The sequence below is a fragment of the Leptodactylus fuscus genome, chromosome 11 (genome assembly GCF_031893055.1).
Source record: "Leptodactylus fuscus isolate aLepFus1 chromosome 11, aLepFus1.hap2, whole genome shotgun sequence".
In the NCBI taxonomy this organism is placed as follows: domain Eukaryota; kingdom Metazoa; phylum Chordata; class Amphibia; order Anura; family Leptodactylidae; genus Leptodactylus; species Leptodactylus fuscus.
The window spans coordinates 24,127,836-24,149,103 of record NC_134275.1 but is presented as its reverse complement, the minus strand read 5'-3'; the positions used below and the strand labels follow the sequence as shown (position 1 = coordinate 24,149,103).

The 21,268-nt window shown below is 45.0% G+C and overlaps 1 protein-coding gene across 2 annotated transcripts in view; it reads right to left on the bottom strand.

The window, feature by feature from the left end:
- Window positions 1-21,268, bottom strand: part of NHSL2 (NHS like 2) — a 168,009-nt gene that overhangs the window by 128,661 nt on the left and 18,080 nt on the right. The window contains exon 1 of one of the 2 annotated variants that reach the window (XM_075259357.1): window positions 12,160-12,288. The exons of the other annotated variant lie outside the window; for it this stretch is intronic. Within the exon in view, the coding sequence (XP_075115458.1) occupies window positions 12,160-12,280 (121 nt within the window). The 5' untranslated portion in view covers window positions 12,281-12,288. Of the gene's footprint in view, window positions 1-12,159; window positions 12,289-21,268 lie in introns of those variants that run through there. 2 annotated transcript variants of the gene reach the window in all.

The following is a 21,268-nucleotide window of genomic DNA, read 5'->3' as shown; positions in this document are numbered from 1 at the left end:
GCACAGTTTGTGTCCCTGTCTTGACTGGGTCCACACCACTGCTTCTACCGAACTAACTTCCCCCCACCCTCTACAACCAGTTTATTATCTTTTTCTACCAGCTTGCACTTAGAATAACTGTTCATGAACTTTCATTGTTGGTGCATAAATCTGTTAAGAAACTTTGAAATACATCTTATTCTAGGCTCACACTAGAGCTCAGGGCTCCATAGTCCTTAAAATAGATGGAGAGAAAAGTTCTTTTCTTAACACTGATTTCAGTATAAAATAGGCAGAAAGCTGCTGGACCCTATTATAATCTATGGGGTCCATGGGTTTCCACATGTAACTGCTTTTTAAGCAGACCCAGATAAAACTGAGAATTAGAGATGGTAAAACTACCAAAAAAGCAGAATATAATATTATTTCTCTGAAAAATCACCTAAAATGACCTCTGATACAGTTTATTAAAAAACAAAAGCAAAGATAACTTTTGTACAAGTTCATACAGTAATATTAATATTTATGTTGCAAAGATATGTACAGCGTACAATTCATCTAAAAATGTGGCCTACAGCAATGCTAAATGCTGCCTCTATCCAAACCATACAGCAAAACCTTCATATGTAAGTGACTGTCTGTTTCATAATCATGGGTGTTAACATTGAGTGTGACACTGTTTTGCAGCTGTAACATAGTAAATAGAGATGAGCGAACACTGTTCGGATCAGCCGATCCGAACAGCACACTCCCATAGAAATGAATGGAAGCACCTGACTTTGCTGGCTGGCGGCCGGCGTCACAGGTGCTTCCATTCATTTCTATGGGAGGGTGCTGTTCAGATCGGCTGATCCGAACAGTGTTCGCTCATCTCTAATAGTAAACACATCTTTATAAACTTTCCATAAGATTTAGGATTTTCTTTGTGGGAGTTCCTATGAAAGTAGAGAGCACTTGTTAGATCTGGCGCTGGCTCTCAGTCAGTATTTTTATTGATCTAAAGGTGTTTTATGGTTGAGGTCAGCGCTCTGTGCAAATCACTGAAGATTCTGTGACCAAATTTGTTCACCCATGTTTTTGCGGAACTTACACTGTGAATAGCAATATAGTTATTATTCAATAGATAAGGGTCTTCCCAAACTGTTGGAAGCATAGAGTTGCCCTAAATATACAGTATTTGTATGTTATAGAATTAACATACCCATTCAGAGGAAATAAGGGATTGTACTGTCCCATACAGCCTCATACCATTATCTTTCACCAGCCAAATTTGACAACAGGCATTACTCATTCTATTAGGTAGAATTCTGAGGCATCTGCCAATTCTGGATTTGTCCAGCACACAGCTAGATAGAGAATCGTGAATCATCACTCCAGAGAATATATCACCATTGCTCCAGAGTCCAGTGACTACATACTTTACAGCAGTCCAGTGAATGCCTAGCATTGAAATCGTAGACTTTATTTATTTTAATATTGATTGTGAGCCCCATATAGGGATCACATTGTACTTTTTTTTTTTTTTTTTTTTTCATTTAAGTATGTCTTTGTAGAATGGGAAGAAATCCACGCAAACACGGCGAGAACATACAAACTCCTTGCTGATGTTGTTCCTGGTGGGATTTGAACCCAGATGCAGTGCTAACCACTGAGCCACCCTTTGAATTCTTAAATTTATCTGCAGTTGCTGGACCATAGACTGTAGCTCTGAATGCAATGTGCTCTTTTACTAATGGGGTCACTATTATTTATTTGGTGACACTGAGAAGTTAATATTGCTGTTGGGTCATTATTACTAATTGGGACATACTGGGGAATTTTTACAACAATTGGGGCACTAAGTAGAGTAATCATAATGCTGGTGCACTATGGGGCACAAATGGAGCATTGTCAAAATATCTACATGTAATAGGTGTCTGAGAGCTTCAGTCATGTTCTTTTCATTGATGTGAATGTAAATGGAGGGGACTCTGTTTCCAGCACTATTTAAATCCATTGCTCCTATTCTATGGCGCAAGAGAGCAACAGATTTTAAGGACGAAAACGTGAACTTAAAGAGAACCTTCCACCACTTCCACCAAGTCCAGCTCTTTGGACTCTCTGAAGAGGACCTTTCATGTCCTCAGGCCCATGCGGTTTTATATATCACTAGAAAGCCAACAGTGCGCTGAATTCAGTGCAGTGTCAGCTTTCCTGTTATGTGCCCCGGGGGCTGGAGATATCGGTGCCATTATAACGGCACCGATCTCTGCCCACTATCAGAAGACCACCTTTTCAGGTGTGTGGAGACTTATACAGCCATAGTTGCTCCACTGTAAGGGAACATGGGAAGAATGTGCAGATCTGTCTCCCAAATGTAAACAGGAAGGCAGTGCCTCTGTTATGCCGCCCTCTATGGGAAGCACCCTGAACATCAGAAACAGTGCCGTCCGTAGCTGAGAAATTGATTTGGCTATAACCCCGCATTATGCAGTAAAGACTTCTGGGAAAGTCGGGCATGATGTTCAGGGTGCTACCCATAGAGGGCGGCATAACAGAAGCACTGTCTCCCTGTTTACATCTTGGGAGACAGATTTGCATATTCTTCCACACTATCAGAAGGGCGTTCCTGACAGTCTAGCTGGGCTGTGAAGAATGCCCTTCCTGACAGTACTCGTCCATAGCCCTGTACTGTCAGAGGTGGCGTTCCTTACCGCCCAGCAATGATGCTAAGCTGTGAGGAACACCTCCCAGTATTATTATTATTATTATTTTATTATTGTTGTTTATTTATATAGCACCATTAATTCCATGGTGCTTTACATTTGGGGGTCACATACAATACACAAAATATACAGGTACATATCATACTAACAGTGATCGGCTGGCACAGTGGGGTAGAGGGCCCTGCCCGCGAGGGCTTACAATCTATGAGGGAAGGGGGTAGAGACAGAAGGAGAGGGCGAGACTGTACAGATGGCAGTGCGGTGATAGTGTTATTGGAGTCTTCAGGGCCTTCTTGAATCCTGTGATTGTGGGGGTCAGTCTTATGTGTCGTGGTAAGGAGTTCCAGAGTATGGGGGATGCACGGGAGAAGTCTTGGAGACGGTTGTGTGAGGAACGGATGAGGGCAGAGCGGAGTAGGAGGTCGTTGGAGGATCTGAGGTTACGTGTGGGCAGGTAGCGGGAGATGAGGTCAGAGATATATGGAGGGGACAGGTTGCGGATGGCTTTGTATGTTAGCGTTAGTAGCTTGAACTCAATTCGCTGGGCTATGGGTAACCAGTGGAGGGACTGGCAGAGGGGGGCAGCTGATGAAGATCGGGGGGTGAGGTGGATTAAGCGAGCAGCACAGTTTAAGGTGGACTGGAGGAGGGCGAGGGTGTTAGCCGGGAGTCCATGCAGAAGGGTGTTGCAGTAGTCTAAGCAGGAGATTATGAGGGCCTGGACGAGCATCTTGGTAGTTTCTGGGGTGAGGAAGGAGCGGATTCGGTGGATGTTCTTGAGCTGGAGGCGACAAGAGGTGTTGAGGGTTTGAATATGTGGTTTGAAGGATAAGTCGGAGTCCAGGGTTACCCCAAGGCATCGGGCCTGTGGGACAGGGGTAAGTGGGGTTCCATTAACTTTGATAGATGGGTCAGGTGGAGGGGCCATACAGGATGGGTTGAAGATGATAAACTCTGTTTTCTCCATGTTGAGTTTGAGAAAGCGGGAGGAGAGGAAGGAGGCTACGGCCGCTAGACAATCTGGAATTCTGGCCAGCAGGGAGGTAATGTCTGGTCCAGAGATATATATTTGGGTGTCGTCGGCATAGCAATGGTACTGAAAGCCATGAGATTCTATGAGTTGGCCCAGGCCAAGGGTGTATATGGAGAACAGGAGGGGTCCTAGGACGGAGCCTTGGGGGACACCTACAGAGAGAGGGTGTGGTGAGGAGGTGGTGTGCGAGTGGGAGACGCTGAATGTGCGGTCGGAAAGGTATGAGGAGATCCACGAAAGGGCCAAGTCTGAGATACCAAGGGATGAGAGAATTTCTAACAGGAGGGAGTGGTCAACTGTATCAAAGGCAGAGGAGAGGTCGAGGAGGAGGAGGACAGAGTAATGGCGCTTGGCTTTGGCGGTTAGCAGGTCGTTAGTGACTTTTGTTAGGGCAGTTTCAGTGGAGTGCCGGGGTCTGAAGCCTGACCGAAGTCTGTCAAAGAGCAGGTTGGACGAGAGATAGGAGGAGAGTTCTGAGTGGACGTGCTGCTCAAGAAGTTTTGAGGTGTACGGGAGTAGTGAGATGGGACGATAGTTGGCAGGAGAGGACGGGTCGAGGGACGGTTTCTTAAGTATAGGAGTGACAGTGGCATGTTTGAAGGCTGAGGGGAAGGATCCATTGGTTAGGGATAGATTGAAGAGATGGATTAGGGCTGGAGTGATAACTTCAGTGAGCTTGGGGATGAGATGTGATTGAATCAGGTCGAGCGCGCAGGAGGTGAGGTGGGATTTGGAGATTAGGGAGGAGAGTTTTTCATCAGTGATGGAGGAGAAACAGGTCAGGGATGGGGAGCAGCGAGTAGTTGGGTGGATGGATTGTCGGGGGAGTAGGGTGAGGCTGTCTCTGATGGTGTCAATTTTAGTTTTAAAGTAGGAGGCGAAGTCGTCCCAGTACTAGTCTATGGACGAGTACAGTCAGGAGGGGCGTTCCTCACAGCTCAACTAGACTGTCAGGAACGCCCTTCTGACAGTGGGCAGAGATCAGTGCAGCACCGACATCTCCAACTCTGGGGCACCGAACAGGAAAGCCGACACAGAGCTGAATTCGGTGCACTGTTGGCTTTCTAGCGGTATATAAAACCGCATGTGCCTGAGGACATGAAAAGTCCTCTTTAATAGGAGGTGCGCCACTGATTTCTACTGAGTTTCAGTACGTGATGTGCTATTTGCTGTGTACTGTCGAATGGGAAGTGTCAGGCAAGAGGTGGGATTCAGAGTGGTGCTAGAATACATAGAGCAGTTAGGAACACATGCTTAGAACTGGGTTGGCGGAGCTGGTGAATGTGTTATGTTGTCAATTATTTTGATACAGAACTCTGCTTCTAATCAGATCTGCTATCATTAGGAAATGGATACAGAGCCTAAGGAAGTTTTATATACTTTTCTATGAGAACCCCATTGGTGTTAATCTGGTGCCTATAAATTCTCATTGATGCCAGATTGAAGGGATTTCACTGTATGTTAAGTGGTAATAATAAGGGGCGAAGGTCAAATACTTATAAATATAAGTGATCTCTAAGTGATAATTATAAGTGGGGGGGGTCAAATACTTAATAGAAAAATAAAATATAAAATACGTGATCTCGCTATATCTCGATTTCGTGATAAATGACTACTGTATATTCAGTTATGTTTCAGGCCTGAAATCTGACTACATAACATTTTAACATCAGCGCCCCCTTGTGGTAAACATGAAGATCTCGCCTGTACGGAATAAAACTAATGCTATGGAAATTTAAATGCTAAAAAACCTCAAAACAACACACAAATTAACCAAAGAAAACACAGGTTTTTCAGTTTTTTTTCAATGCCTTGTAGGCCTTTTTCCAGGTTCTTCTCATCTAATGCATTGTTTTCTTTAAAATGAGTTGCCTAAATCTGCTGTATGCAGTGATGTCTGATCTCCAAAATAATTTGCTTTGTGCAATTGATGGCTTTTGATGCCTTCGTTCTATAACATGGGCTTGTGAGCCTATTAAGTAGGTTCCAATATGGTGGTTTGTTTTGGAGTAATGTGCATGTTTTACTATCCAGTACAAGTCAATGTAGTAATGTAGTTCCTCCTACGAGCTCACAGCAGACACAAACCTAAAACCTCAGGGTGAAATCAATTTCAAAGTGTGCTGCAATGAATCCTGGGAAGTCAGCTGAATGTTATGGTGAATGTACTTCATAGTTCGTCAATATTAGCGAGGGCAAGGAGACTCACAGAACAAGACCACCGATTGTTGTGGAGCGATACACAAGCGCTTGCAGGACTGAGCATGTAAATTTAAATAGTTTCTAGCAGTGACATCAGCATCTGAATGGTTAGAAACTATAATAATTAATGGATTAATATAAATGTACAAAATGTTCAACTAAGTACAAAATCCCTCAAGACTTTTATAATAAAATAAATTAGTACTTAGAAGGTCTTAAAGCATCAACTTTTGGCCAACTTTTGATTTACTGGCATTATTTGTGTCCTTATCTCTACTCCTGTTTACAATTTTCTACTTTTAATCCCCTTCTCTGTCCTCTAGGGGATGGACAGCGTTTGCTATCAGCATAAAAAGGTGTCAGTATACAATCAGTATGTGCATGTTTTAAAGTCTCAAACTGAGTTCAAACGGATGGATCAGTGGCGTAACTACCGCCATAGCAGCAGAGGCAGCTGCCACAGGGCCCAAGACATTAGGGGCCTGGTGACAGCTGCTACCGCTGCTATCTTTTTGGACCCCCGAGTATAATGATTGGCGGACCGGGAGAGGTAAGAAACTTAAAAAACACTTATTTACCTCTCCACGATCCTGGCCAGGCCTCCTTCCTAGTTGTCTGACGTCACATGAACCCGGCCTGCTTCCCGGGTCATGTGACGTCCGACGTCATTGAAGAAGGACGGCAGCAGAAGCCGACAGCGTAGGAGCCGGGGACAGGTAAGAAACAGTACTTTTTTATGTTTTTATTCCCCCGGGTCTCCGATTATTATACTCTGGGGTCTGAAAAGTACAGTGCTATAGGCGCTGCTGTGAAGAAGGGCGTTCCTGACTGATTGTCAGGAAAGCCCTTCTGACGGTGAAGAGCTACGGTATCGGCACAGATAGCTCTTCCCTGAGGACACAGATCGTGAAAGCCAACAGTGCTCTGAATTCAACGCACTGTCGGCTTTCTAGCGGTATATAAAAGCACATATGCCCCAAGTGATGAAAAGTCCTCTTTAACTTTCACCTGCTAAGTGCTGTTTCTCCAACTAATGGCATGCACTCTTGATGGAGGATACCTAGCTGCCATTATTTATCTAGGAAACTGTCCCTGATTTATATCGTCATGTGTCAGAGACTGTCGGCCTTTACTTGCATATGTCAGTCTGGGGAAAGGTGTACACCACCATGGACACATAGAGAAGCAATTATGGACAAAGACAATTCATGGCTTTTCCCTTGGTCAATGTTTCGAGTGACATGGCAACAGTCCATGCAACAAGGCCAGGTGCTAGTTCCACTGCATTTGTGCAGCCTCAGTTCCAAAATCATGCAGGGCCCATCCATCTCCTCTCGATCCTTTTCTCTGGACCAATTTCCACCACTAACTTCACAAAGACGCTTCCACTTCTCTCCCCTTGTTTAATGGACATGAGGTGAAGCGCTGCCATGTGGTTTTACAATTAATGAGTCTATATCAGAGGAGCCACACAGCAGGGGAGCTACTTCACTGTATCCTGCAGCAAGTATCCTACCGGATGGCTCCTCGCCAACTCCAACTGGGCTGAATTGCCTGTGACAATAGCACCAAAATGATTGTAATGCTGCAGTTCGAATAACAAGTTGTTCCTGTATGCTGCATGAGCTTAATCCGGTGGCTCACTGCTTTATTACCCTGTCTAATGGCTTCAAAGAGGTAAACCTCATGGCCAGAAAAGTATCTGTGCATTGCAGCTGTTCTTATGTTGCAAAAAAACAGCCTGCTGAATTTGCAGCAACAAGATTGTCTGCCTTTGTGTCACCTTAGCTGCAACATTCCAACTCAGTGGAACCGAGCCTTCAACATGCTGGAGTAGCTATGTGAGTGACAGAAGGTGGTGAACAATTACTACCTACTCATACCTCCCAACCGTCCCGATTTCCATGGGACATTCACGATTTCGGTGACGTGTCCCACGGTCCTGGTTGGAGGGAGGTATGTCCCAATTTCAACTCAGATCTGCGTCTGGAGGACGCGCGCACCGCACATTTTGTCCCTCTTTCAGTTCTTCAAAAGTTGGGAGGTTCTGGATTGCTCTACAGCGCCCTTTAGGTTCACACCCTCACTTAACATATTATATTATAATAACATTATACGTAATTCTGTGGGTACTGATTGTTTTTCTTTGGAAGTAACTCAGTTCTGCTTTAATTTTAACCCCTTTCCGCCAACGGCATTTTTCGTTTTTGACTCCCCCCTCCCTTCCTTTCCAAACACCATAACTTTTTATTTCACCGCCCTCAGAGCCATATGAGGTCTTAATGTTTGCAGGACAAATTGTCTTCATGCTGCTGCCATTAATTATTCTGTACAATGTACTGGGAAGCTGAAAAAAAAATTCTGAATGGGGTGGATTTGAAGAAAAAGTGCATTTTGTATGATTTTCTTACGCGCTTCATTTTTACTGCATTCACAGTGCAGCCAAAATGACATGTCATCTGTACTCTGTTTCAGTACAATTCCAGGGACACTACATTTATATGGGTAAAAAATATGCAAATCTATTCTCCAGGATGTAATTAGAACAGTGCACTCTGTACGCCGCCCTCTAGAGGGCAGCATCCTTAACATCATGCATGACTCAGTTAAAAAGCCTAATTAATCATGATGCGGATTTAATTGCCAAATTAGTATTTCTATTCCAAAAGGAACAGATTCCCAGCTATAGACAGCCTATTGGGCCTTCCTCAGCATAGTGTAGGGATACTGATTTGATCTCCTAATTAGATCCTGGAGAATAGATTTGTATATTTTTTTACCCGGAATCCCTAGTGGAGCAGGAATGACTTGTAAGTCTCCGTATGCCTAGGTAGGCACACACTCTCCCTGATGTGTACGATTATCCCCTGACCCTAAATTTATATGATTTTATTTACATTTTAACCCCTTAATAAAAATTCTAAACTGTTAATTTTTTTTTTCTAAAAGTCGCCATATTCTGACACCTCTAACTCCTTCATACTTCTGTGTACAGGGATGTATAAGGCGTCTTTTTTTTGCAGGGCTGGGTGTATTTTTCAGTTATACCATTTTTGGGAATTGTTATTGCTTTGATCATTTTTTATTCCAATTTTTATCAGTGGCAAAACAGTGAAAAAACGTCGGTCTGGCACTTTTGACTTTTTTTTCTTGCTATGGCAGTATTTAAGTACTTTTATATGTGTTCTATGGAAAGGGGGGTGATTTGAATTAACATTTTTTTTAAAAAAACTTTTTGTTTGCATTTGTTAGACTCCCTAGGGTCTTGGACCCCAGGGGGTCTAATCACTAATGCAATGCATTACAATGCATTGCAATGCATTGCAAAATACCGGCATAGAGTAGCCTGCAATAGCAGAAATAGAATGGACAGGCTGGGGAGCCTTCACAAGGTGCCCGGCTGTCATAGCAAGGTGATGCCGGCCTCGGAGATTACTCCGGGTGCTGGTGATCACAGAAAAAATGGCAGCGCCCACGCTCCACCGGAGAAATGGCACCTTGGTTAGCTGTGACCGAGGCATCGTAGGGGTTAATGCCTGCAAATGGGTATGGGCACCGATCGTAGGCATTAGCGCTGGGTGTCTATTGTATAAAACAGTAGACACCCGGCAGCTATGGCGGCCACCTGGCTCCCGAGCGGCTGCCATAGTTAAACACCCAGCATCCGCCGTAATGGTAGGGCACAGGGGCGTAACTACCGCGGAGGTAGCTGCCACAGGGCCTGGCCATTAGGGGGCCCAGTGACAGCCGCTGCGTGGGTTTTTTTTTTTTTTTAATAGGCCGTTATGGGCCCTATTTACTTGCCGATCCTGGCTGGGCCGTTATCGGTAAGTGACACCGCGGGCCCCACAAATACTATCATCATACTCGGGGGTCTTTGCAGACCCCCCCCCCCCCCCGAGTATAATGATCAGTGGACCGGGAGAGGTAAGGGAACGTAAAAAACACTGTTGCTTACCTCTCCATGATCCTGCTAGGCCTTCTTCCTACTTGTCTGATAGGGGTGGAGGACCAACAACTCAGATTCGGTGAGAATCCAGGAGTAAGGAACTGCGCTCTCTTGTTTGGTAAAATAGCAGATTCGATTTTATTTGCTTCAAAAAACTCTCACACAACGCGTTTCGGGTGCTATACTGCGCCCTTCTTCAGGTGTATTGGTTTCCGGCCCTTTAACAGCGTCCTTTTTGGCACAGCTTTCCCAGACTGGTTGAGCGTGTGTTTCAGTCTCTCTGAAGAGGAGAGAGACTGAAACACACGCTCAACCAGTCTGGGAAAGCTGTGCCAAAAAGGACGCTGTTAAAGGGCCGGAAACCAATACACCTGAAGAAGGGCGCAGTATAGCACCTGAAACGCGTCGTGTGAGTTTTTTGAAGTAAATAAAATCGAATCTGCTATTTTACCAAACAAGAGAGCACAGTTCCTTACTCCTGGATTCTCACCGAATCCGAGTTGTTGGTCCTCCACCCCTATCATTTACACCTATAAGGTGTTAGGAACATTGCTGCCTCAACCTAGGAGAAGCATTTTGTGGGTTAACATTTGCAAACAGTGTTGTGGCTCAGATCCACAACCCTCCAAGGTGAGCTCCTTTGCTTAATTAGAAATACACCATAATCCAAGAATTACTACACTACGGTTTGCTCGGTGTTTTGTCATTTTTTATCTTTGAGATCCTACTTGTCTGATGTCTCTGACGTCACATGAACCTGGCCTGCTTCCCGGGTCATGTGATGTCCGACGGGGGACAGGTAAGAAAGAGTAATTTTTTTATGTTTTTACTCCCCCGGGTCTCCAATTATTATACTCCGGGATCTGAAAAGACCCCAGAGTATAATAATTGTTTATGGGTGTCCACTATGGGCTATAATACTGTGTGCAGGGGCCACTAAGGGACATAATACTGTGTGCAGGGGCCACTATGGGGTACAATACTGTGTGCAGGGGCCACTATGGGGTACAATACTGTGTGCAGGGGCCACTATGGGGTACAATACTATGTGCAGGGGCCACTATGGGGTACAATACTGTGTGCAGGGGCCACTATGGGGTACAATACTGTGTGCAGGGGCCACTATGGGGTACAATACTGTGTGCAGGGGCCACTATGGGGTACAATACTGTGTGCAGGGGCCACTATGGGGTACAATACTGTGTGCAGGGGCCACTATGGGGTACAATACTGTGTGCAGGGGCCACTATGGGGTACAATACTGTGTGCAGGGGCCACTATGGGGTACATAATGCTGTGTGCAGGGGCCACTATGGGGGACATAATGCTGTGTGCAGGGGCCACTATGGGGGACATAATGCTGTGTGCAGGGGCCACTATGGGGCATAATACTGTGTGCAGGGGACACTATGGGGGAAAATACTGTGTGCAGGGGACACTATGGGGCATAATACTGTGTGCAGGGGACACTATGGGGGAGAATACTGTGTGCAGGGGCAACTAATGCACATAATAGTGTGTGCAGGGCTTACTAAGGGACATAATAGAGTGCAGAGGAGGGGGTCGGTCGAGGTCTTCGGCGTCGGTTGGGGGGGGTATGTCAAAAGTTTGCCACGGTGCCCTGCCATTCCTAGTTACGCCACTGGTAGGGCAGATGGTGGGAAGGGGTTAAACCTGGTGACATTGGCTATGGTGGGGATAAATAGCAGGTATACCTCAATCTATGGGTCTAACAAAAGCTTCAAACCGATGAATCTATAGGACGGGTAAGGAATTGCAGTGCTTGATTCTAAATGGTGTGAACTGAAAGCTCATAAAAAATCAAAATCCACCCAAAACTATAGTGATAAACTATAATACTGTAAAGTGTCTATAATTTATACCAGAAAACTAATTTTCATCAGTATAAAATCCTATGTAAGCAGCTAAACACTTGCATTTATATCTACAAAACAATGAAAGTACATGAAGCAAAGGACATGGGTTATAGTTTATCATTTAGACACAAGTAATGATGCCACATCAATGTATTAGACAATTGGATGTATTATTTTCCCGTCTTATCTAAGCCCTTCAGTCATCTACATCCGGCACCTGGGAATGAGATTCTGTTCATCTTTGATAACTACATGGATAATGGTGGGAAGCGAAAAAGCCCCTAGAAATGGAGAGGAATGCTCAAATACCAAGAACACTGCACCAACTCTTTAGATACCTCAATAATCGTGTCCCTGATAGACTTTATACCGTCTTCACGTTCCACAGTCAGATGTCAGTACATGTACACATACCTGTAGAATCCTGCGTTATCTGCTCTTTGTAGAATATGAGACCGGCATCCAGTCTAGATAGATTCACTGAGATATCGGTATTAATCAGGCATTGAATTGGTGTAACGCAGCGATGGTGCATGGGAAATAACCCCCTACCATTTCTTAATAGGATTCTGAGGTCCTGAATAAACTTGCTTTGTGTCTTTTATGGACTGCACATGTCTGTTCCAACCAATACATTCAGTGTCTTGTGTTCTAGGCTTTCTGCCAGAAAATCTGGAAGGGAGGGCAGTATTATATAAAATATTTTTGTACTTGTTAGAGGAGATAAAGATACATTAACTCCTTAGTAGGAAAACAATTACATTCCTTTTCCAAAAATTCTGACCGCAAAAAAAGAAATAAATGCAATTAAAAATATTGAATTATTATATATTTATTACATTAAATATAACTACACTTGAATAGTGCAGTTTTGTTATACCTTGTATGTGCGTTTTCCATGTAAACCTCTTCATTTTCATGGAAGCAGTTTTTTAAGGGAGTCTGTCATCAGGAAAATCAGCATGAAACTAATGGCATTAACCTTGTAGAGCTGTTTCTACACTTTCCAAAGATGCCTTTCTTATTCTACATTGCAGCTCCATTTTCATGAAAATCAATGATTTCTTCTTCTTACAGTGTTTTGCACCTTGCTCTCCACTCTAGATAAATGCAGACAAAGTGGAAGATGTCCCTCAAGCAATGGGGTGCAGAGATGGGCGACAGATAAGATAAGATAATCATTAATAACCACACCATGGGGAAATTCATTGTGTTACAGCAGCATGGATAATCTAATAATCTAAAATACAAAATGTGAATACAAAAAGCTTCATGGTAGAGGCATTAGGGTATGTTCACACCAGGGGTGAACCTAGCTTTTTTGCTGCCTGCGGCGGACGACAGAAAGCCGCCCCCCCCCCCCCGGGAGGAGGAGGCGGGGCGGATGGGCGGCATTAGCAGTCAGAGAGCAGGCAGGGAGAGGACCTAAGCGTGAGGAGAGGCCGCTGGAGCAGCCCCCCCCCCCCAGGGCCCTGGCATAGCGCCGCCTGAAGCAGTCGCCTCAGGTCGCCTCATGAGAGGTGCGGCACTGTTTCACACAGTGGAAACCATTTCTGCCGTGTGAACTCTCCGTGCGGCTAGCCACGATGGGATGTCAATGCAGTGCATCGGCATCCAGTCACGGCATCCCGCTGCTGATTAGGCTTGAATGAATGGGCCTAATCGGGAGTCAGTCTCGTGCCGCGTACGCCGCTGTCTCAGTCACAGAATCCGCGGGAAGAAAGGGCATGTCTCTTCTTTTTCCCGCTAACGGAAAAAAATCGCTACCAGGAAAAAAAAAGCAAGCGGCTCCCATTCAAATGAATAGGAGCCTTTTTTGTGGGCAGATTTTGAGGCAAAATCCGCCTGCAAAAAACTGTGTGAACAAACCCTTACAGTGATAGTAGGTGCATAAAAAGATAAAGGTAAAAAAGAAAGTAGGAGGAGGCATATCACAACTTCAGAATCTTTCAGTTCTCTGTAGGGCGTGATCTACGCTTAGCCCAGTGTTGACTGTACATCTTAACCGCAGCGAGGAGGAAAGATTTCTGATAACGCTCCATGTCACACTTGGGGTGAAGCAGTCAGTTACTGACAGTACTGCCGAGTGCTATCATGGTCTCATACATGAGATGGGAGTTGTTCTCCAGCATGGAGCTCACTATGGACAGTGTCCTCCAGCACCTGTACTGGGTCCAGGGGGCTCCCCAGGACAGAGCTGGCCCTTCAAACCAGCCTGTTAAGTCTATTTCTGTCCCTGGCTGGTATGTTAGTTCCCCAGCAGGCCACTTCGAAGAAAATGGCTGATGCCACTACAAAGTTGAAAAAGGCCGTAAGAATTGCCCCCTGGACTCCACAAGCCCTCAGCCTCCGGAGCAGATAGAGACTGCTGTGGCCCTTTCTGTGCAGCGCCTCCAGGTGATCAGCCCAGTCCAGCTTATTATTTAGGAGCAAGCCCAGATACTTATAGCTGTTGACTATCTCAATGCTCATTCCCTGGATGTCCACTGGTTTTGGAGCATATCTCCACTTACTAAAGCCCACCACCATCATCTTGGTCTTCCCAACATTAATCCTGAGGTGGTTCCGCTGGCACCATTCCACTAAGTCCTGGTTTAGTACTTTGTACTCCCTGTCATCTCCGTCTGTGATGAGGCCTACTATTGCAGAGTAGAGCAGATAGCGAAGCCCCAGCAGGAATATAAATGACCCAAATGCCCTTTTCAGCTAATTTGCAGAATAAGAAAGGCATGTTTGGAAAGTGGAAAAACAGCCCTACAGGATACTGTCATCAGTTTGATATTGATTTTCCCGTTGACTCCCTTTAAGATAGGTAGATTAATGATAACCCTCTTTTCAATTTAAATTACAATGAAATTATCACTAACTTTTCCTAAATCCATAGTACTAGTGAATATATGAATAATATAATATACAATCATGAGTAAAACAAAGCACACCCTCCGAATTCTCTGATTTTACATACCAGGATTGAATCCATAATAAAAACCATCTGCTCCTTAGTCTTAAAAATAAATACAAGCTCAGATGAACAATGACAAACATTTGTCAATGAATAATAACACATGGCGTATTATACGGTGTCATTATTTATATGCTGAATATTAGAATATTGTTTTGGAGGGATTTTGGCCCCCTCTTCTCTACAACGTTGCTTCAGTTCATTGAGGTTTTTGGGCATTTGTTCATGGCCAGCACTCTTAGGGTATGTTCACCCGGAGGAAAAGGTTCGCCCTTGTGAATATTGCGCACGGCTAGCCACGATGTGATGCTGATGCAGCATTGGCATTCCATTGGCCACAGCATGATCAGGCCCGAATGAATGGGCCTAAATGGGAGCGTGTCTTGAGCCGCAGACGCTGCGGCTGAATCAGGTCATCTCGCTTTTTTTTCTGCTACTAGCTAGTAGAAAAACAAAGCGAGTGGCTCCCTTTGAAGTCAATGGGAGCCATTTTTGCTGGCATATTTTGAGGCAGATTCTGCCTAGCATCATAGCCAGGTGATGGTGAACGCCCATCTAGTATTGTGGTGTACTGTGACCGTGTACGTATAATGTGTGCCTGAGAAGTTACTTAAGTAGGTATAAGTAGTGGTAGCGCAGGCCCTTGTGTCTATGACAGAGTGCATGTGGATGAGCCACGGGGCAGGTGGATATTTAGGCTGCTGAGTTAAGCCTGCCCCAGTGTAATACCAATTGGGATCCAGCATATGACCTGAGGGGAGAATGGAGAAAAGAACCAGTCTCCAGGAACCAGCTACTAGTTAACATACAATTTGCAGTGGGACAGACAGAAATGGAGCCATGTAGGGAACAGTTTCACAATTGATGCTAATGTAAGCACACAGGGTGTCTGGTTTCCACATTGCGATGTTTAAAGAAGGCCTTTTCCCACCTCCACACAGTCCAGCTCTTTGCATAATTTATTAGGCATTGCTCCACTGTTTGTAACACAGTTGGAATTTTTTTTCTCTAGTCCCCTCGAACAATAAGTATTAGTTTTGGTGGCTGATAAGCTATTTCGGCTTTTTACATTCAGGTGGTGGTCTACTGGTTTTGATCACATCCCCTTTGCCTGACACTAACTACCTGAAAATACAGAGCCTAAATAGTATATCTGGCACCAAAACTAACAGCACATATTGCTAAGGAGTGGTGGGAGCAAAAATTGTGCTACAAACAGTGGAACTATACTTATTAGCAGATGCTAAGAACTGGAGCTGGTGGAGGTGATGAAAGGACATCTTTAAGTGTTTGATAAGATGTTCTAAGAAGGTAAAAGCTAAGTTATCCTCAGTTCAAGCCTTGGTGTCTATCTACTTGTGCTTTTGGATAAAACCCTTCCCCCATCACGTTATCGGTGGACACAAGCTTTAGATGATCCAACAATAACTGTATATTTTACAAATCTGGAAACTAAAGTCTTGTGGCTAATTGAAAAAACATGGCGCTTCTCCAGAACATCACAGTTGTCCTCTACTGAGTGATGTTTGTACTTTTTGTTATTTCTCATGGTTCCTGGAGACCGTAAAATGAAGACCTCTTGTAGGATAAGATTCCCACATTCTGACTTTCAGAATCCACCCAGTACGAAGGCTTTAGACTCAACAATAACCCTTTGAGAGTAAATAGTACCACTGCCTATGTTGTTCCCAATAGACGTGATTGATCACATGATTTCCAACACCCAACACAGCCCTAAGGGCCCCTTCACACGGCGTAAGCGCTCGGCTCATTCCGAGCCGTACATGCGAGCGCTTCTAAACACTTCCTATTCACTTCAATGGGAGCGCTTGTAAAGCCGGCTTTACGAGCGCTCCCATTGAAGTGAATGGGAAGTGTTTAGAAGCGCTCGCGTGTACGGCTCGGAATGAGCTGAGCGCTTGCGCCGTGTGAAGGGGCCCTAACACTAAACTAAAGCCTATGTAGAAAAAGTGAAATACTGTAGCAAAAATGGGAGGAGTCAAAAATATTTAAAGGCAATGACAAAAATTGTGTTAGACAAAAGCCGTTTGGTTGATTTTAACATTTTATCACTATTGTGTGCAGAACATTAAAACCTTTTCTGTACCTTCATGAATCAATGTTGGAAAATATCTGCTGTTCTCAGATAAAACAGGATAGTAATTACTCATAGTCTCCGTATGTTATTGTTCTGCTCGCCTATTTTCAGGGCATAAAATTCAGACTCATCATGAGATAGTCATATGCTTGTAACATCAAGGAATGAACAGTTACTAGTAAAGGGAAAAGCGTGTGTGACAGCGTGATGCGGTATGGTTTATGTGCGCCATGAGTGTCTTCTTTATCCAACATCTAATATGTCCCTTAAATGCAATATAATATATTGTATACATTGCTAGAAATATACAACCTGATTGTCAACTGAATACTATTAGTTGGGGGTGTTTACTGTAACCTCAGTTGTCTAATGATAGTCGACTGCAAAAGCCTATAGGATCACAGTCCTAAATGGTAAGGGCTCCTTCACACGGCGTAAGCACTCGGCTAATTCCAAGCCGTACACGCGAGCGCTTCTAAACACTTCCCATTCACTTCAATGGGAGCGCGCATAAAGCCAGCTTGAAGTGAATGGGAAGTGTTTAGAAGCGCTCGTGTGTACAGCTCGAAATGAGCCGAGCGCTTACGCCGTGTGAAGGGGCCCTAACACTCGATTAGTAATTGTAACTCTTTTTTATTTCTTTTTTGCTGTTGTGTTGATGGTTGTTCGGTGAACGTTTTTTGTAATAAACAAACTTTTCAAATAACTTTAGGCTCATTTCACAGAACATATGATTATGGACCAAAATGCAATGCACTTTAATATTTCTGGGGTTTTTTTCCTGAAAAAACTCTCTAAAATTGCTGTCACTAGGTGTCTACTTTTCTAGCTAATTTGCCGTTCAGTCCCTGTTGCTAGGGAAGCTGGTGCGGTTAGGGCAGGAGCCACCGCAGTGCTGTGCTGAGGCTGCCAGTCCTATCTTCGCTGCACTCCTGAGTTCCTGCTTCATGGTCTTGGGAGGCAGGCTGGAACCTCCACAGTGATGTGCAGGGGTTGCCGGTCTCCTCCTGAGACGGACGGGGGACTTCTGGTGGGTGAGTGCTGGGAGCAGTTCTGAGCTGTTTGTGTCTCTGCCACAGACAAGTAGGAGCTCCTCAGATAGGGGAGGGGGGAGGTGAGAGCTCCGGGATTTCTGAGCTATCTCCTGCTCTTCCACTTATCAGTCGGTTTAATTGAATTGGGCTGAGAATGGGAGTCCCTACCTCTGTATGTAATGCAAACTGACTCAAATCCAGCTCTGCTACATCAGCTTCTACATCAGCTTCATACTGTGGTAATTCATTTACAACCAATCCCTCATTACTAGAGATGAGCGAGTACTGTTCGGATCAGCCCATCCGAACAGTACGCTCGCATAGAAATGAATGGACGTAGCCGGCACGCGGGGGGTAAAGCGGCTGGCCGCCGTCAAAGTGGAAGTACCAGGTGCATCCATTCATTTCTATGGAGTGTGCTGTTTGGATCGGCTGATCCGAACAGTACTCGCTCATCTCTACTCATTACTAACTGCAAACATAGCAGATAGCAGAGCAAGTGAAACCCCGCCCACCAATGTACTGAGAAAACCAGGAAGTGAACAAAGCATATAGCATTCTGGTTGGTGAACAGGCCAGTTGGGAATGCCCCTTTAAGGAGGGCTCTGGCTCCGGACTGCTGTTGGCTATTCAGTTGAACTTGTGTCCTGGTAGCAAGCGTACTCCTGTTATCTGATTGCCTTTGTTTCTGACCCTTTGCCTTGACCTTTGACCTTGCCTTTGCCTCCTGATTTTGCACTGTGCCTGCTCCTGTTTATGACCTCTGCTGTCTGAACACAGTTTTGTACTTCGCTACTGCTCCTCCTGTTATTGACTCAGTCTGCTTTATGTTCCCTTTGGATTTGCCTCTGTACTGCGCTGCCCTCTTGTTGACGACCCAGACCGTATGACTACACTTTACTCTCTGCTGCCACCTGCTGACCACCCGCCTCAGCCTTCTGGATCCTTGGACCTACACAGCAAGCCGAAACATCTGCTGATCTCAATCTCAGTGTCTGGTTTACTGTGATTTGTGGTGCGCTGTGCGTTTGGTATTTCCTGACCCGCACTGCTCTGGCCAGTATTGCAGCCAAGTCCTTCTCCACCATCTGGGACTCTGGTGAACACAAGGGCGTAACTACCGGGGTAGCAACAGTAGCGGCTGCCACAGGGCCCGGGACATTAGGGGGCCTGGTGACAGCCACTACAGCTGTGTATTGTTTTAAAAAGGCTGTTAATGGCTGGAGTTACCTCTCCTGGCAGGTTTCAGGCCTACTTGTGTGACGTCCCTGACGTCACATTACCAGGGCCTGCATCCTTATGAGTTGATGGCCAACATCAGTGGGGAGTGCAATGGAACTAATAAGAGTGTTTGTTTTTTATGTTCGTATCACCCCCACCCGGGTCTCCGATTGTTCATTGGAGTCCACAATGGGACATAATACTGTGTGTGCAGGGGCCACTATGGGGCATCATACTGTGTGTGCAGGGGCCACTATGGGGCATCATACTGTGTGTGCAGGGGCCACTATGGGGCATCCTACTGTGTGTGCAGGGGTCACTATGGGGCATCATACTGTGTGTGCAGGGGCCACTATGGGGCATCATACTGTGTGTGCAGGGGCCACTATGGGGCATCATACTGTGTGTGCAGGGGCCACTATGGAGCATCATACTGTGTGTGCAGGGGCCACTATGGGGCATAATACTGTGTGTGCAGGGGCCACTATGGGGCATAATACTGTGTGTGCAGGGGCCACTATGGGGCGTAATAGTGCATGCAGGAATGCGTAGGGGGGGGGGGGGGTTGGTCGGTCGGGGTCTTTGGCATCAGTCGGGGGGCCCATGTCAAAAGTTTGCCACGGGGCCCCATCATTCCTAGTTACACCACTGAGTGAACACCACTGTGGGGTTGGAGTTGGTGTTGGACACAGAGCGCTGTGTTGACCATTTAAATCGTTGTATCTAGTACTGGTTCTCATTTTGGCTCTAAACTGCATCTGCTATCCTAACTGAAGCTTAGTCTCCACAGAGGCAAGACGGGCTCGCAGTGAGTGGAGGAGGATGTTTTTTTTTCTCACTTCACACAGTGAATGGAGAGGGCAGATGCACAGATCATTATAGTCACAGAAGAGTAAGGAGTTGTGCACCTGTGTGTTCATCACATGACCATGGACTGATTTTTATCTACTGGTAGTATGCAGAATGAAACACAATAAGCAGAGATCTTGAAAACTGAGATTAAATAATACATAAAGTATTCTGAAACCTTGTGTAACCTTTCATTATACAAACATTTGTATGAAACTAGACAACCCTTTTACGATGCAACACGGTGCCCTAAACTTTTGGAAAATTTTTGTTTAAAACTAAGTCAACAAATAAGTGGTGTAAAATTAGACAATACACCATGCTCTCACTGTTACAGTATAGTAAATTTATCCCAATGAGTCTATAGAAATGTTTCTGAAGTTTGCTCCCCTAGTGACCATCTTAGGACGCAGATATTTATGGAAGACTATTAATAAAAAAAAATTAAAATAGCTGATAATCCTCTTACAATATAGTATTGAATGCTGAAATATGACCTTTATGTATTCTATAATAAACACAATATGACTGTCACTTTATAGAATACTGAACAAAACTCTAACTTTCAATGGTGTGAAAACAGTAAATTGCAGTAAACGACATTCTCTAAACAATGATATATTCATGCACAAAGATTTCAGCCTGAAAAACTGATCTAAGGGACATTTGACTTTTAGAGTGTGGGAACTTGAGTTTAGTAGTTGCAAAGGGAGGTCTCTGGATCCCACAGCTGGAGGGATAAGTGCAACACCATATATTTCTAATGACGGCTAATTTTCTGGCTGAAAATGTATGATATAAGTAGAAAATATTGATGTCCAGTCATAAGGGTTCAAACATTCATATATTTATTGCATTTGGAGCATTTGCAACCCACACATCACTTTTCTAAAAAGGGTCAGTGGGAAAAGGCCATTAGCTGGCATAGATTTGAGATTGTGGTGCACAGAGAACAGGAAAAGCGCCTAACTTGTTAAGGCTGGGGGCCCCTGGATTCTAGCGAATCCCATCTACACATTGCAGAAATATACCTGCCGCAGAAATGCTGCAATTTTTGGAACCGTTGCGCAACACTTTTTTGCTGCCGCCCCCGATGTGGGGCCTTAGCCAGTGGCAGGGCCCCTTGATGAACTTTTCACATGGCCCCTCCCCTCCCCCAATGTGTGCAGGTTGTGAAAAATAGGGTGACGTGGGGTGCAGAGTGTATGAGCAAGAGGGGGAATGGGGGTGCAAGCAAGAGGGAGGACTGGGGAACCCCCCATTCCACCACACTCTTGCTCACCCACAGCCTGCACCACCCATTCCCCCTTCTTTCTCCCACATAGCCTGTGCCCCCACATCACTCTCTTTGCTCACACA